The sequence below is a fragment of the Abramis brama genome (genome assembly GCF_963993115.1).
Source record: "Abramis brama genome assembly, chromosome: 25".
Taxonomy (NCBI): Eukaryota; Metazoa; Chordata; class Actinopteri; order Cypriniformes; family Leuciscidae; genus Abramis; species Abramis brama.
In genome coordinates, this window is record NC_139987.1 from 7573211 (window position 1) to 7590234 (window position 17024).

General features: G+C 37.8%; 1 protein-coding gene across 1 annotated transcript in view; it reads right to left on the reverse strand.

The window, feature by feature from the left end:
• mtrex (Mtr4 exosome RNA helicase) overlaps positions 1-16818 on the reverse strand; it is a 41460-nt gene extending 24642 nt beyond the window's left edge. Inside the window, exons 1-12 of the mRNA XM_084104400.1 lie at positions 16680-16818; positions 16213-16350; positions 11064-11130; positions 10923-10985; positions 10728-10840; positions 8898-9072; positions 8724-8814; positions 8475-8599; positions 7537-7635; positions 7072-7189; positions 5672-5803; positions 2037-2116 (exon numbers count right to left, since the gene is read on the reverse strand). Coding sequence (XP_083960526.1) covers positions 2037-2116; positions 5672-5803; positions 7072-7189; positions 7537-7635; positions 8475-8599; positions 8724-8814; positions 8898-9072; positions 10728-10840; positions 10923-10985; positions 11064-11130; positions 16213-16350; positions 16680-16777 — 1299 coding nt within the window. The 5' untranslated portion in view covers positions 16778-16818. The remainder of the gene's footprint in view (positions 1-2036; positions 2117-5671; positions 5804-7071; positions 7190-7536; positions 7636-8474; positions 8600-8723; positions 8815-8897; positions 9073-10727; positions 10841-10922; positions 10986-11063; positions 11131-16212; positions 16351-16679) is intronic.
• Between the last annotated feature and the right edge of the window lie 206 nt (positions 16819-17024).

The following is a 17024-nucleotide window of genomic DNA, read 5'->3' on the forward strand; positions in this document are numbered from 1 at the left end:
TTTTTCTCTGAATGCTAAATCTAAATCTTGTCATTATTGACTGCACTGGTGTTGCTGTGGATGTGACAGAACATGATGGCGTGTGCTCTCAGGCACATCCAAGTGTTGCAAAATTTTGATTCTTATTGAAATATTTGGATCTTTGAGAGTGCACCACACCGCACAAGTCTGGTGTTACATGTGCATTAGCTCAATGGCAGCAATCTAATTTTCAAATTAGATTAGTAAAAAACATTACTGATGTAAAGATTGTGACTACTTTAAACAAATGTCATGCAAGTAAAATAAGAAGAAATATGACATTAATATGAGCATTTACAAATTTTTGTAATATATTTAGGCAGAAAGAAGCATTATTGTCTAAGCAAATAAATTAAATATCAATTTTATCATTTTATTGTCAACATAGACCAATGAAATGTGATATGAAAATAATTGTACAAAACAAAGCATATGTAGTTGCAGCTTCTGGCTGTAAAATATAGGTAGGCAGATTCTGGATCTGCTAGTTTATGATAAACATTTTGTAAGCTTTATATTCTAATTGCTGAACACATCAGACAGTTTTGGCAGAATTATATTGTCCTTATGTTTTTCAGCCTGACGGTGGCGCTCTAATGACGATTGATAGACTGGTGTTAATTTCATTAATGAAATCTGACAAAAAAAAATGTTCGTTTACGACCATTATTTTCCATTACTAATACGAGATGACACCAACATCCTTAAACGATAACTGTGACTATATCAACATGCAATATCGTTAAGACGAGACTAAAATGTAGTTAAAAATATAAAAACTTAAGAGACGACAAAACATTAGACTGTTTTTAACAAGCCGACAGGCTAAGTTCACATACTTGTTGCTCTGAGAAACAATGCTACAGCCAGTTATTCTCCTCTGAAATGTGTTTTGTGTCGGAATGTCTGTTTTTGTTTTGGTCTGTGTGATCTCGCCAACTTCGCAACTTCTTTGTAACAACAAGTCTTTTTTTGCTGTTGTTTTAATACCACAATGTAATTGGAATTATTGGGTTTCTAGGAATTTTACTGTTTTACCAGCAGGCCTATATGATACATAGCCCATAATAAATAAGGAGACTAGATGAGGTAAAATAAACCATGTGTATGGGTTGACATTCTCTTGATTTGTGCTTGTAGGTCAAAATGCAATATTTGTAATGAAAATGTAAAAATACATTTCTATTTATTATAATTCTGAGCAAAATAATCAGGATTAATTTAACCATTATGCAGCATGATGAAAATTGGACTAAGTTTTCATTGACTAAAACTAGACAAATACTCTGACTAAAAAAAACTTGACTAAACAAAAACAGGACAACTAAGGTTGACTAAATATGATAAAAACTAAAAAGTACATTTTGAAACAGGACTAAGACTAAATAAATAAAAAAAAAGCTGACAAAATTAGCACTTTAGTACACACGACAAACTCATAGAATGCCATCTTAGAATTGCTAAGTATCCTCCGAATGTTGTTTTAAAATATTACAAGTTATGGAGGTATATAAACTACGGAACTACGGTATATAAAAGCTATTCACATGAGCAAGTTTAAACTAAAGGGTTTATACTTTCAGAAATATGATACGATACGCTACTCCAGAACAGACGTGCCAACTAGTTACTGACTTGATGCAGACACACAGCTGAAGCGAGGTTTACGCAAGGTCACGTGAAAATAAGCGTGACAGCCAGAAATCTGCCCCAATGCCTCTCAATTAGTGCGCTGCAGTTCCATTTTTCTCCACAGATTTACATCCGTTCTCCCGCTTAGTATCATGATACATGCCTGCCGAAGCCTTGCGCTAAATTTGAATCTTGCTCACTTTAAGACTTAAAATAGTCAAGAAAATACGAAATATTGTGTTGCAGAATGCTGAGCACATGCATAATTTATTATTAATTCAGTGTATACAGAGGTCTATGTTTGCATGAATGTTTTGGTGGGGCTCTGGTGCCACACCTGCCATTACAGACGAGCCGCGGATGAGTACATGCAAAGAATTTACCTGTGGCAGCTTTTTATCTTCATCAGAGAGGCAGTCTGTGGCGTTGCTGAACACTTCCTCCACCAGTTTTTTCTCGTCATCTGGGATTGGATAGAGAAATTAGAAATCAGACATCAAACTGGGAATTTCAGAGGACCGGTGCTAGAAAGTGCAAATGGCTTTTGGTAGTTCAGTGTGCATATGTAAGCTCAAAGGCCTCCAAAACACAGCCAGCATCACAAAGTTAGGTGTGTGTGTGCGTTTTACACAGCTGCTCAAAGGACTTTCCATGATCGTATGAAAAGCACTACAAACCAGAGAGATATAGACATAGTAGGGTCAGTGTAGACAATGAATATATCCAAGAAGGGTATTGAGGAAAGGGAGAGTTGCCATGTTTTCCTGCTCCCAAGTTCACAGAGCCTAGAAACAATGTGTCATGATGGATTAGAACATCTCTATTTCTGCCTGCCGCACGTGGTGTAGTCAAGGCTTCGCACGTTCAAATTTACAGCAGAAATTAAAAACTAAATATAAACCAGCAGTTCAACTGGTTTTGCTGCATTTCCAATACAATGGCAAAGTTATCACAACCAAGTCTTTAAAATAAAATACTAGTATAAAAAGTTTTAGAAAACAACAGCAATAAAAGCTCTCAAAGTCATGCAGTTAAATGTATTAAACTATTTTTGTGACATTAAAGGGTTAGTTCACCCAAAAATGAAAATTCTGTCAGTAATTACTCACCCTCATGTTGTTCCAACCCCGCAAGACCTTCGTTCATCTTCGGAACACAAATTAAGATATTTTTGATGAAATCTGAGAGCTGATCACTTCTCCATAGGCTGCTAGGTGGCCGAAACTTGCTGGCCCAGAAAAGTTATTAAAGAGTTCGTTAATATAGTCCAAGTGACTACAGTGGCTCAATCTTAAGTATATCAAGCGACGAGAATACTTTTTGTGCGCAAAAACAAACAAAAATAACGACTTTATTCCACTATTCATTTCCTTCTCTCTGGGCCTCGTAGTGTTTTTGCGCTGCGCGTCTGTGTTACACGTCATCACGCATCACACACATGACCAGCGTCGGCCAATAGTGAGCCTACGTGGTGACGTGTAACACAGACGCGCAGCGCAAAAACACTACGTGAACCAACTAGAGGCCCAGAGAGAAGGAAATGAATAGTGGAATAAAGTCGTTATTTTTGTTTGTTTTTGCGCACAAAAAGTATTCTCGTCGCTTGATATACTTAAGATTGAACCACTGTAGTCACTTGGACCATATTAACGATCTCTTTAATAACTTTTCTGGGCCAGCAAGTTTCGGCCACCTAGCAGCCTATGGAGAAGTGATCAGCTCTCAGATTTCATCAAAAATATCTTAATTTGTGTTCCGAAGATGAACGAAGGTCTTACGTGGTTGGAACAACATGAGGGTGAGTAATTACTGACCGAATTTTCATTTTTGGGTGAACTAACCCTTTAACGTAAATATTCAATTTCACAATATAATTTCAAATTAACTTGCACTCTTTAAACAGTTAAATTTAGCAGTCTTTAATGGTCATGGTGTAATGTATTAAGTAAAAAGTAATAGGCCTATGTCACGGAAAAATTGAAGACCGGGAGTACGTCTTTTAGTAGGGATACGGCTCTTCCGGTTAGCTTTTTACAAAGGCGGAGTCCGATAGATTCCGCTGGACCAAATCTCTCCGCAACCTGCCTGAAGTCACATATGACGATGTGGTTCGGATGGTAAATGAAAACTCTCAAGTGGAAACGTCAAAACTGAGGAAAGGGTACACTACAACAACAGCTGCGGGTGTAGCCTGCCATTGTTGTTATAGCTCTAGCGGTTCGCCAGTAAGGTAAACGTTTCTATGGTAACAGCGAGTTGGACCAATCAGCAGACGTTGCTGCTACGCTTAGGATTGTGGGTAGTGTAGTTTTTTTCCATAAGATCGCGGATAAAACATGTTTTTCTTAAAACAAGGTTGATTTTATAAGAACTTATAGCTTCTACAGGAGCAAAAACCTTCGTTTCACAACCTCATAGCTCGTGGTCAGTCTACCTCGGATGGTTTAGACATTATGACTGATAATCTAAATCCTTATAGAGAAATACTGTTGACCGGAAGTTCTGAATCCCTACTCCGCGTTCCGGAAGCAGGAAGTGTGACATAGGCCTATACATGTAAATATCTTATTCATAATATAAAATTTGTTCTGAATTCTCAAAAATTTCATTAATAAAAATCAGCAGGTTGTACCAAATTACAATTAACAACCTCAATTTACCTTTCCAAGTCACAAGATCAAACTGTCTGATATTTTAAGAGACTAAATGACCTTGACACTCACGGGGGTCTGCAGGGGTCCTCTTTTTCCCTATGATTTTGCATTTTGGTTGCACCACATGACTTTGATTTGGCAAATAAATGTTTCAAATATTTATAATATTTCAACAGCTGCTTCGATGCTTATTTTTTTTATTTCCAAGAATAAATAATAAAACAGACAAAAGTACTTAAGGTTTTCTTTTCAAGAATTGTGTTCTTTTAATGAAACTTTTGGTCTTTATCAGGACAGTTGAACGACCTTCACTTTTTTTTACAGTTTCAGTTATTCTAATATGCATGACCATATGATTAGATGCACATTACTGTTTTTTCCCCTTTTTATATACAAAAGAACAGACCAACCAGAACAAAACCACTGATAGAGAGGAACAAGTGCATCTGAATATGGTAATAAGGCCACAGCATTACTTGAGACCACAATATCTCTGCAGCGGTCACTGCTAAAGCAATGCCTCAAAAGATTAGAAAACCAAGAGACCAATCTACTTTTGCATGCGGAAAACCCAATAAAAATAAAGTCACACTTGAGCTGGAAAGCTCTTATGATGACATCTGCTCAGATAGAGCCAATGAAAACAGCCTCCCCACCTAAAGCAAGACTCGCAAAACAGTAACAGCTGTGTGGAGGACTTCTAGTGCGGTCCAAAGTGCTCACCCATATACCATCAAAGGCACAGGACTTCAAGTTTTAAGTGCACACAATTCACAACCAAAACAAGTTTAAAAGTCTACAATAATGCAACGCTTCTGTGCATCACCACATCAGTCACTTTTAAAATATATTCAATTAGGCCATGTAAACCAAAGCGGTATAGGAAGTGATAAAACTTGAGAATGTTAAGAGTCACACATGCTGTCCATTTCCCTTAAAAGAGAACAGAAGGTTTGACACGTCAATAGACAGAAGAGGAAGGGCCACGTTCGTGCATTTGGCTCTGTAACACATTCTGCTTCAAATAGATGAATACTTGATAAAGAACTCCCTGGAACTGTTTTAGAAATGGAAAAATTCCCCAAAGCAACACAAAACTTAGCTCATTTCTTTTTCTGACACTTTATTTGGCCATGATTTGTTTTTAAATCTCTTTCTAATTAATAGGAAAGATAAATCATCATTGCGCCAATATTTGAGCAATAAGAGTGAGATTAACCTTAAGTTCTAGAATGGAAAACTAGCAAATATTTCACCAAAGAAAAACGTTATGCTCTTCCAAGGCCTAGTTTAGCCCTTGCAAGTGCATAAGCAACAGTAATAGTCTTAGCAAGAAGCATTATTAATTATTATAACATTAATACCTGTGTTGAAATCCAGTTTAGCCACTTGCAGTGCATAGGCCTCACATTCTTTCTTACTGAAGCTGAAGATGATCACCGGCTGGAAGTTCCTTTCCATGATCATCTTCACGATTTTGAAGACGTTAGATGGACCTGACCAAAAATACCATAAATGAACAAAACACCAAACCAAAAAATAAAAAGCAGCAATGATTTAATACAACAATCAGCATGTTCCAAACATCTAATGCCCTGTTAATGCTTAATATTAATATCCATTCTAAGGCGATTTGCTCACATGTGGATATTGCTAAAACACAAGCGTAAATGTGAGATACTGAACATTCATTTTTCATTCTGTAAAACATTCAATTTTGTAATCCAGTGTTTATTAATTGTGTACCCCAAAATCGAGACTCAAGTGTAGGGAAGATCGAGCTTTTTACATCGATGCCCCAAAGCTTTGGAATACTTTACCTATTAGCTTAAGACAAGCTCCATCTCTTCTTACTTTTAAATCCAGACTTAAAACTTTTTTATTTTCAAAAGCTTTCGATTAACACAGTATCTTATGTTGTAAATCATGTGATCTTATGTGATTTTTAAGTTCTCTTATGTGTTTTAATGTTGTGATTTTATGTGCTTTCTATGTTCTTGTGTGATTTTTAGGTCTTTTTCTGTCATTTTGTCTCATTTGTGGGTTAAATGAATTTAATTACATTGTGGAAAGCACATTGGTCAACAGCTGTTGTTTTAAATTGTGCTATACAAATAAATTGTCATTGTCATTAACCATTTATTGGTTGTCTGTGAATTGTTGGTATGCCTGACAGCAAAATTCGGTGATAGGAAGTTTAAAAAAACATAATCAAGCTGTACATCCCATCACTAGGCAGTAAGTTAAGCTTGATAAGAATTCTGCTTGAAAGGTCACATTTGTGGCGAATTTAAATGAAGTGCGTTTGGGAGTCTGAAGACTACTTTGTGCTTTATTTATCCATCTCAGCTGACTAGTTGTAACCAGCTCACCTGAGATGAATGTTAATATTAGGTGTAAACAGAGCCATATTGTTGCTTCAGATAATTCAATATGAACGATTCACAGTAAATCAATGGGAGTCCATCTGAGGTTAACCATTTATCTGAACTAGTAACTGAATTGTGGCCCCTAAATGCACAATCTTACACAATTGTACCTTAATCAACATGAAACATTTCACAACACATTGTATGTCCATAATCTGATGTATGATGTGCAAAAAGGCACATTAAACAAATTAAAGGAATAAAACGTGGGGTTGGATCAAACTGATTGGATCTTAAAAGTGGGTGTCGGATACCAGAATAGAGCAACTTTTTTTTGTCCTTGCAATGACATTGGTCGTGCCATTTTGATTTTATATTGGCTTTTAAATACTAACCTTTGGTTCCACCCTTTCTGCCTTTGGGGTCCCATTTGCCCCCAGTGTTGCCTCCACTGTCCCCCACATCCCTCAGGACCTGCATAGCGGTGTTAAAATTGTCTTCTCTGAAGTCTCCCTGATAAGAAATGCCCCAAAAAATATGATTGCATAACTGCAGTTATACTAGGAACATTTTTTTAAACTTGATCAGCTTGTTGCGTAGCTGTGGCTTGGCAGTTATACAAAACACACACGCACTCTGATATTTCAGCATTCAGGATCTGTGCTTAATTACATGTAGATGTGTCATTCTTGAATGAAAGCTCCAGTCTACACCCATGTCAGATAATGGTACACAAATTCCCTACATTGTAAAACAGAGGGCGGCACACACACCCGAGATCACGCAGGTATGTTTAACCTTCATCTCTGAATAGTTGCATTAAAGCTTTTATTCCGTCATCAAAGTATTTGGCTACTTACGTTCTCGTCCACAACAAGATGGAGTCCATCGCCCCCTGCTGGAAAGACGTAGTGCTGCAGTGGAGTGGGGCGGTAGTCTGTGTACACCACGTGACAGGGCTGCAATTAAACAAGGAAATCACACTCATCCTGGAGGCATTAAGAACTCAGATCCACTTCCCTTAAACTGAATCCATTTGCTTTAGCAAACATTGCTGATTAAAGTAGACCAGACCTTCTGCACTTGCTCTGTACTGGGTTAGTGGGGCATTTTGAGTGATTGACAACATTCAGTGTTTTATAAATATTTTGTATATACTTAATGCATTTATTAATATTTTTAATTAGCTTTTTTATATTTTTAGATTTCATTTTAATTGTAATATAAGGTTATAATTTTGTTGTGCATTTTAGCTTTAATTTATTTTTATTTCAGCTTTAGCCTTAGTCATTTTAGTACTTAACTTATTTCAGATTCCAATTGTTTTAAATGGAATTTTAAATTTAATCTAATATTTATTTTATCTCAATTGCCAAAAACAATTTTCAAATGTTTTAGTTTACAACAACACTGGATAGGAGATTTCTAGGGCATCCTGAGTGGTTGATAGGCGTTAACGTTGAAAGGCATTCTGGGTGGTGGCTAACATGTTCAGACTGGTTGTTTTAACATAAGAGTGGTTGACAGCAGGTTGCTAAGGTGTTCTAGATGGTTGCTAGGCTATTAATTGAGACATTAATTGATTTAAAGCAGATCAAAGGCTTGTGTGTTGACATTTGGATTTTAAATTCATGAACACTGAAGCAGACCCTGAACATTCTATCAATCTTAGTATTTAATTATAGGAACTAAAGTTAAGAATGTTCAATGCAAGTCTATGGGATATTAGACCTTTCACTAGAGGAAAACCACCAGATCTGTCAGGAAAACAAAAAATAGAATGAACACAATGACCCACTTGTTTGTGGAGGTGGCAAATCCACTCTGCAAACTGTCGGGCGTTGGGAATGGTGGCTGACAGGAAGACATGGTGCACATTGTCCGGCAGTAGGATGATGGTTTCCTCCCACACAACTCCACGCTCTGCAGGTCACATGACCCAGAAAGACAAACTCAATGACAGCAAACATGCAATAAACTTATGCACTTCACAATATTTCAGGTAACTTTTGTATTTTCTGCCAATTAAACATTATATACAACCTACCCGAGTCTCTCATGTAATGGATCTCATCAAAGATGACCCATGCCACCTCCCTCATAACCTCTGACCCTCTGTAGAGCATGCTCCTCAAAATCTGTAAGAAAACACCCAAACAGAACAATAAATCAATAAAGAACCAGTCGTTGATGTTGCGGCGGATAACGGCCGCTGCCTCACCTCGGTGGTCATGACCAGACAGGAAGCTGTGGGGTTAATAGTGACGTCACCGGTCATCAGACCCACATCCTGGAACTCTTCGTACATCTCTCTGTACTTCTGATTGCTCAAAGCTTTGATGGGACTGGTGAAGATGACTCGCTGCTTTTCTCGGAGCGCCAGGGCAATGGCATACCTGCGTGCAGAAGGAAACACACTGAGATCTAAAGCAGTGTTTCTCAACCACTGCATCACAAGTCCGTTTTGAGTGGGTAGCAGTGTGTAGTCAGACACAACAACTTAATTCTTAATTCACAACAATGTTTTTCTGATGCAAGACTTTTATTTGGAAAGATGTACGTGAAAGCTGTTGACTCTTCTGTCAGACAGAATGGGTTTTTCCATTCTACTGCGCTACTTTTCCATAGTTTTTCTATGTAAATGCGCTAGACGGACGTGTTTGAGTGCTTGCATCTCACGTCTTTTGAATGCTTAAATCTGATTGGTTAACGAACATTCTGAGGTGTGCAATTATTTTCAGAGAAACGCACGATCGCATTACAGTTCAATATCACTTCACAAAATGATTTCAGCGCTGCTCTGACGATTTTGTCAGTAAAATAGTTTAACAACTTACAAGACATTTCTCACTAACGATTTAATAACGGCGCTGTTCTTGGATCAGATAAACTTACAGTTTCACTATTAGTAGAGACGCACACTGTTGAGAGACGCGGTGACTCAGGTAATTCATACACACTTGATAACTCTCTCTCCCTGTAATAACTGCATTAGTCTTATCTGCGGCTCAAGCCTCCTTTTACTAGCTCTAAAATTATGTTTTGGGATTACAGAGGCGTGGGATTAGATGCTTAAGAAATTAGTCCTACACACAAGAGTGTTTGAAGGACAAAAACCTGAAAAATGTCTTATAATACAACATCTGTGTTGAGGTGTGGCAACCGTTGTATAAGCGGAATAATTGACTGGTCCGTTGAATTATTGGAAAATAATGCACACATCAGAGGTGGTAATGCGGCTACGACACGAATCGGAGTGCGCATTATTTTCTTAACGGCCGTTTCCCACCACAAGCGGCACATATTTTTTCCGGTGTGCATGTTAACCAGTGAGTGCATTCACACCAGGAGCAGGAGCGTCACGTGAGCAGCAGTGAAGCGGGGGTTTCGGTCTATTCGAGTCTATTTTTGCTGCGCTGCTCACGAGTTGACTAAACTATAGAGTTTACGGTCTTGTAAACATATCGAAGTGACTGAAACAACATGATCGGAGCTGCTCTCTTGGTTGTTTACCATTTACATGCGGATGTTGTACACACCCCATGATAACAAACTTTCGAGACTATCAAGTTTACGGACTTCTAAAAACAAATATTGTTGTCTTTATAAAGAAATGCTTGCTTATATGTAGCCTTGGAGTCGCTGCTGTGGCGCTGTACAGACACTTCCAGTGTAAACACTCTTGCGCGTCTGCAGCGACGAATATTACCAAAATACTACCAATTGTATGTTTTTGATGACTGTGGTGGTTCATCCCAACTTACTTGTTATTCAGACTAACTTTGTTATTTAATATACCTTATAATACTGTTTGTTCAGTGTTAGTGATATTCTTACAATTTATGTGTATGTTAAGTGAAGAGGGACGTTACTTGTGTGTGCGTCAACCATTTTTGAGAAATAAATTTGCTTGGTTCAAACTGAGGTTGTGGCTTAATGACAATGGGAAACTGTGTCCGATGGCCGAACCAGTTGAGAACCACTGATCTAAAGAACTGATCTTGAGTAAAAGTGCGCACAGAGAATATATTTCAGTCTAACAGACACTCACTCTGCACACACTGTCTTTCCTGCCGACGTGTGGGCCGACACAAGCACAGACTGGTTGTTATCGATGCACAGGATGGCCTCACGCTGGAAAGGGTCGAGTAAGAAGGGGTACTCCTGCATGAGGGAAAGCAAACCATGTTCAAACAGAGGCAAAGCATTGATGTTGTCATGGGATGTTCAATGAGGTTCAAATCACCTTGGCAGCTTTTCCAACGCGTGGTTTCAGCGGAGTGTATTCCTCACTGGCAGGAAGAACCACCTGAGAGAGGAAGATGGGGTCACCACATGATCATTCCACAGAGAGATGTTTATTTCTACTGTGCGTTTGTGTGTTTACCTCATGAGTGCAGCCCTCCACTGTCTCCACCTGCTCCGCTTTCACTTTAGGCATGAGCTCTGACAGACTGAAGGATGACACAGACGGACAGAATTACTAGAGGTCCACCAAGAGTGGATTTCACTCATAGGTATAACTAAGGTTGCAAAACGAATAATCAGCCCAATAATAGTTTAAATGAATAATATGAATTGCTATTTTATTTAATGGTAACACGTTGCAATAAGGTCTCATTTGTTACCATTAGGTAATGTATTAAACGTCCCATGGCATGGATTATTTTTATTATTTAATAATGTTTCCTGGGGTGCCCTTATAAATGTTAGTATGTTTTTTAGATCAAATTTTTTAATGAATTAGAAATAAAAGCCATTTTCCCTAGCCTGATTTTTTAGCGCTCTGTGTGAAGGGGCGTGTCTGTGTGAGACTTCAGTGTAAACAATCACTGCTGTGATTGGCTGACATGCTTGCATATTAAATATTTAGCATTACATGTGGAACTCTCTCGAAAAATGTTACTATTACAGCTATTATACGTTTTTACTATTACAGCTATCGAGATTAACGAATCGTGAGAAGTTTTTAAAGTATTTAGATCTATTCCCATCACATAAAAGGTTGCAGTGCTGAGCATTGAGCAGATGGCAGTCAGTTGATCGCGTTAATGAAGATCTTTCATTGCAACGCAGTTTCTGCACTCTCACTAATGCTTTCACCAATGCAAACATGAGGTAAGTACAGTAAGAGCTTTGTTGTGCAGTGTAACAGCGTCATTGATTTCATAACGAGTTTTGGCAAGTGTCCAGATAAACTCACGCTGTGTGATTGACAGCTTGGGAGATTGGAAAGGGATTGTTCTTTGATCGCTTTCTGTATATATATTAATCACAGTTTAAGTACGATTATTTTCATCCTACTAAGAGAAACGACGTGAAGTTGATCGTTTAGTCACTGGCTTGATTTACTGATAAACAGTATTGAACGATTTTGAGAGAAAGATTATCTGTCTGAACTTGAACAATTACACATCAGAAATTCACATAACCCACTGGTTCTTCAGAGGCTCGGATGAACTAAAAATACTTTTGTGTTCATTTGTACATCCAAACACTGAGCAACTGCCATGCTTCGCTCGTTTGCAAGCCACGATGTCTCTCGAGGAAAAACCAATATCGTGCTCGGCCGCTCGCGCAGCTCATTTTCTCATGGGCGGGCAAAGAAGAGAAAGGGGAGGTGACCTTTCCCCTTATGACGACATAAGGGGAAGATTCCAGATTCACCCATCTGAGCTTTCATTTTCTCAAAGGCGAAGCAGGATACCCAGGGCTTGGTTTACACCGATCACAATTGCTAGCCACTGGGGGACCATAGGCAGGCTAGGGGGACTCATATTAATGTTAAAGAGCACCTATCAAGGAGGAGCATTTGAAGACTAAGTGGCTACAATTCATATATACAACTATACCACAGAAGTATAGTCCGAGCCTTGTGCTTTGTTCGCGCCATTTTGAAGATGATTGCTTTACCAACTTTAAATGCAATCAAACTTGGATTCGCGAGCTGGCTGATATTGAAGGAAGGTTCAGTTCCAAGTGTATTTGCATCAGCTTCCTCCTCCGTATCACAACCTGTAAGTGTTATTAATAATTGTTGCTTTTATGTTTTATGTAGCATGCTTAATTATTTTGTTTGTTGTGTAAGCACCGTTTAGCTTCTAGGTCTTCAATGACAATTGTATTGAGACATGTGAAGTGTTTGTCGTTGTTTTCGGAGTTGTCTTAAATAATAGAGTAATACCTCATAGTACTTGAATTTTTTTTTTTTTTTTAAACGTTATGTTTATGCATCGGGCTAACGCAAACAAAGACTGATTGTGCTTTTACAATATGAACTCTGGGCTATGCTCGCTAACATAACATTAAATTCCTTATCTTATTTTTAATTTTTTACTACAAACTACAAAGCAGTGCACTATAATCATTATTATAACACAATTTAATTGATAAAAGCATCATTGTACTCCGTGTTAAACAATATAAGTATTATCTCTGTAAACACTGCTAACATTTGACTGGGTCATTGGACCAATCACCGCAGATTAGCGTCACGTAAAGGCGGGGTTTTGAAAAGTGATTCACTAAACGAATCGCGGTCAAAACAGGTACAAATAAATGCATATTATAAGAAAACTAAAGTGTTTTTTGTCATTGCATGCATGCAGTGTTGGGAAGGATACTTTCAAAATGTATTCCGTTACAGAATACAGAATACATGCCCAAAAATGTAATTTGTAACGTATTCCGTTACGTTACTCAATCTGAGTAACGTATTCTGAATACTTGGATTACTTCCACATTGAATTGCATTTTATAAGTGTCGGACATCAAATCCTGCTTAATAAACAGGCCTATTCTTGTGGGGTGCAGTGAATGCGGTGGTGACGCGTATGCCAATAAAGCACCTAAAAGCTGTCACAAAGAACCGGCAAAAGTAATAATTATGAATATGTCAAATATAGAAAGGAGATATTTTAATTGTTTATTAATAAACAAGTGTTTTCTTTGTCAGTGTCGGCTACAAAGATGAGGTTGACGATGCTGACTCGCGATCTTCGCAGTAGCCTAGTGAACGCGCCTGAGAGAAATGCACATTTCATACGGATGCGCTGCGTGTTGCGGTGTGTATGTGGTACAGGAGAGCAGCACGCGCTATAGTGCTTTCACATATGATGCGTTTGGAGTGCGTAACTGATCCACTGATACCACAAACACATACACAATATTTGTATTTCAAATCCAGAAGTTTTCAGCAACTTTTATTAAAAAAAGTTTTGTCACCGGTGCAATTTTCTTACACATATTCACTCTTTAATAGACATATTCAAGTTTAAACAATTTAAACAACATATTAATCAATGCATTACTTCTATATAGATTAAGTTGTGCAAGCAAGTGGTAACAAATTTAACATGTAGGCTATTAAAATCGCAAACATTTTAAATTAAAACTTAAAATTGACAAAAACAGCCGACTCTCATGCCTTTTCTTTTGCATTTAAATTTTAATACAATAGGCTAAATCTTGCATGCCACAAATAACTTGTTTTTCAACCTCCACGAATCAGAGAGTGTTGTTCATTATTTCGCCTTGTTAAAGTAAACTGTTTTCATTGCTTTACCCCGGTCTTAAAAGAAAAAGATGACTGTGAAAAAAAGCAGTATTTAATTAAATACATTTATGATGGTATTACTACATTTTATTTAATTAAATGCATTTATGGTGAAATTACTACATTTTCAGCTCAATCTGTGTTCATTTTGACCACGAACCATGCGCTGTCACTTTAATTCAGCGTTTGCGGCACAGCAGAAATACACTCGGTGCGGAAACGATCTACACACCGCTCCTGGAACGGATAAACGGGCCGCAGTGTGAAAGCTCTAACCTGTTAACATGGGTAAAAAAAAATAAATAAAAAAAACGCACTGCAAACAGAGTATGTGTGAAACGGGCGTTCATTTATGAGACCAGCTCCAGTTCACGCGCTGGCGCCTCCGTGTCCTGATTATTGTCTGCTATATTTACTTAAATCCAGGCAATTGGTTGATGAAACACTGATTAAAATTAAGATACAATTAATACAAAACGAAATTCACTTTAAAGAAAGGCTTTGTGCTTTCTGTTTGAGGTCTCTGTGAAAGTTTTAAAGCAGTCTTTTAGTGCCGCTTGGTTGAGCGGAGAACACGACCGTAACATTTTTTTTTTTTTTTTTTTCATAAATGCGATAAAATAAAATAAAATGAATATTTTATGTTCTGTGGAGAGCCAACCCTGCTTCATCCGGTGAGTAGTATTACTTTTGGTTTGCGCAGTGTAATTCACAGATTGGCACCTAAAAGTTAAAGATTTTTTGTGTCATGCATGTTTTATTTCCCTCATATTAAAAATAAAACGCATGTAGACCGATATTTTTCTAATGTCTGGACTCCTTTATTAAGGGAGTATGGATATATACAGATGTTTCACTATTGGTATTAATGCATTTTCTGAGAATTTATATTTCAAGTTTTGACTGCACGTATTTGAAAAAAAAAAAAAAAAAACCCGTAGGCCTACTTTAAGATGCTTCTTCAGGTTGAAGGTGGAGTTGGACGCTGAAAGGAGGTTGGTTGCTGGCAAGCAGAGGTCGCACTGCACAGTTATATTTCGTGCTCCCTTCTCTTTCTTTAATGTGAAATGCTGTTTGAATTTCCAAGATAGAAACGCATTCTTGCCCTGGCTCTGTTGTTCCGGCTCCATCTCTACCTCTAGCTCCCGCTTCTCCTCTTCCGACTCCATTGTGACTGATCACGCAAACCGCGCATTTTTTCGTTTTCATATTGGGGCTTCTGGGAAATGCATGGAGTTGCCTTAATTTATTTAGAGAGTGAATAAACTCGTGAAACAGAAGTATCGTTATGTAATCCATTGATTTCAACAATGTAACTGTATTCTAAATACCAACTATTTAAATGGTAACTGTAACGGAATACAGTTACTCATAATTTGTATTCTGAATACGTAACGCCGGTACATGTATTCCGTTACTCCCCAACACTGCATGCATGCAAAACTGTTGTTGGGGACTTCTAAAACAATATTAGGAACATTTTAAATGCCATAGTAGGTGCTCTTTAAAAAACCTCATAAAGTGAAAGTTTCATGCCATTGGACCTTTAACTAACATGAACTACAATGAGCAATACATTTGTTACAGTATTTGTTCATTTTTGTTAACATTAGTTAATAATAATCCAGATGTTCATTGTTTGTTCATATTATTCACAGTGCACTAACTAATGTTGACAAATACAACTTTTGATTTTAATAATGTATTGGTAAATGTTAAAATTAACATTAAAGATTAAAGACATATACACCTAGGATGACTTGAGGGTGAGTAAATCATGGGCTAATTTGCATTGTTGGGTGAACTATCCTTTTAATACCCAGGATTAATTGTTAAACTCGGGTAAATAATGAGCAATGTGAGGCAAGATAACCCTGGGTTTGCATTTTGCAATGACCCAGTTCAAGTTCAAGTGTGAAAAGCCCTTAAGAAGTATTTCAGACATAGTACACAAACAATACATCAAGTACACCAATCTTACTTGATCTCCTCAGCTGACACTGTTTCCAGCTTTTGTCTTTTCCCAAGCACCACCTCGTCTGGACCGTCATTTTCTTCATCTCTTTTGCGGACCGCTGCTGAATCGCCCTGCGGTTTATCGGCTTTATTGAGCGTCTTCCTATTAGATATAAAGACAACAAAGATTCACTCAACAGTCATCTAGTGCATCTGTACAGATTACTAAACTAAGATAAAGTGGCTGGTAGGATATTCTTGCTGGTCCCCAGGGTAACGTTGCTAAAGCATTTTCAAGAAGCCTATAATCTAGGTGGTTGCTATTGTGTAGCACAGGGAGTGTATTGTGTGTACAGGGAGACAGTCAAATAGACTGGGTATTTTAAGTTTCTATCAGTGACTCGTCACATGTGTTCAGTAAGACCAGACAAATACTACAATATCTATTGATTAGTTCTGCAAAACAAACATATATCGCGCACGTTTACATACCCTGACTGAGCTACGGACTTTGGAGTTGCTTTTTTGCTGGAACCGGCCTGTTCTTCATCAAACACGCTGAACAAATCGTCTCCAAAGGCGTCCGCCATGACTTCAAACCCTACAGACACAAATCACACACAGTCCTCGTGCCGGAAATGACATGCGCCGCGTCGAACGTGTGAAGTGAGCAACGAAAATAGACAGTCAAACAAAATGTTTCTCTTTAAAATAATCACAATAACAAATTCCAGAATACTCTGTAATTTAATCAAGGAATTTGCCGTAATTTGAGTTTGGTATTTAATTACTTTTATTTAGTGACTAAAACCTTTAAAGAGACTTTAATAGGTTTTG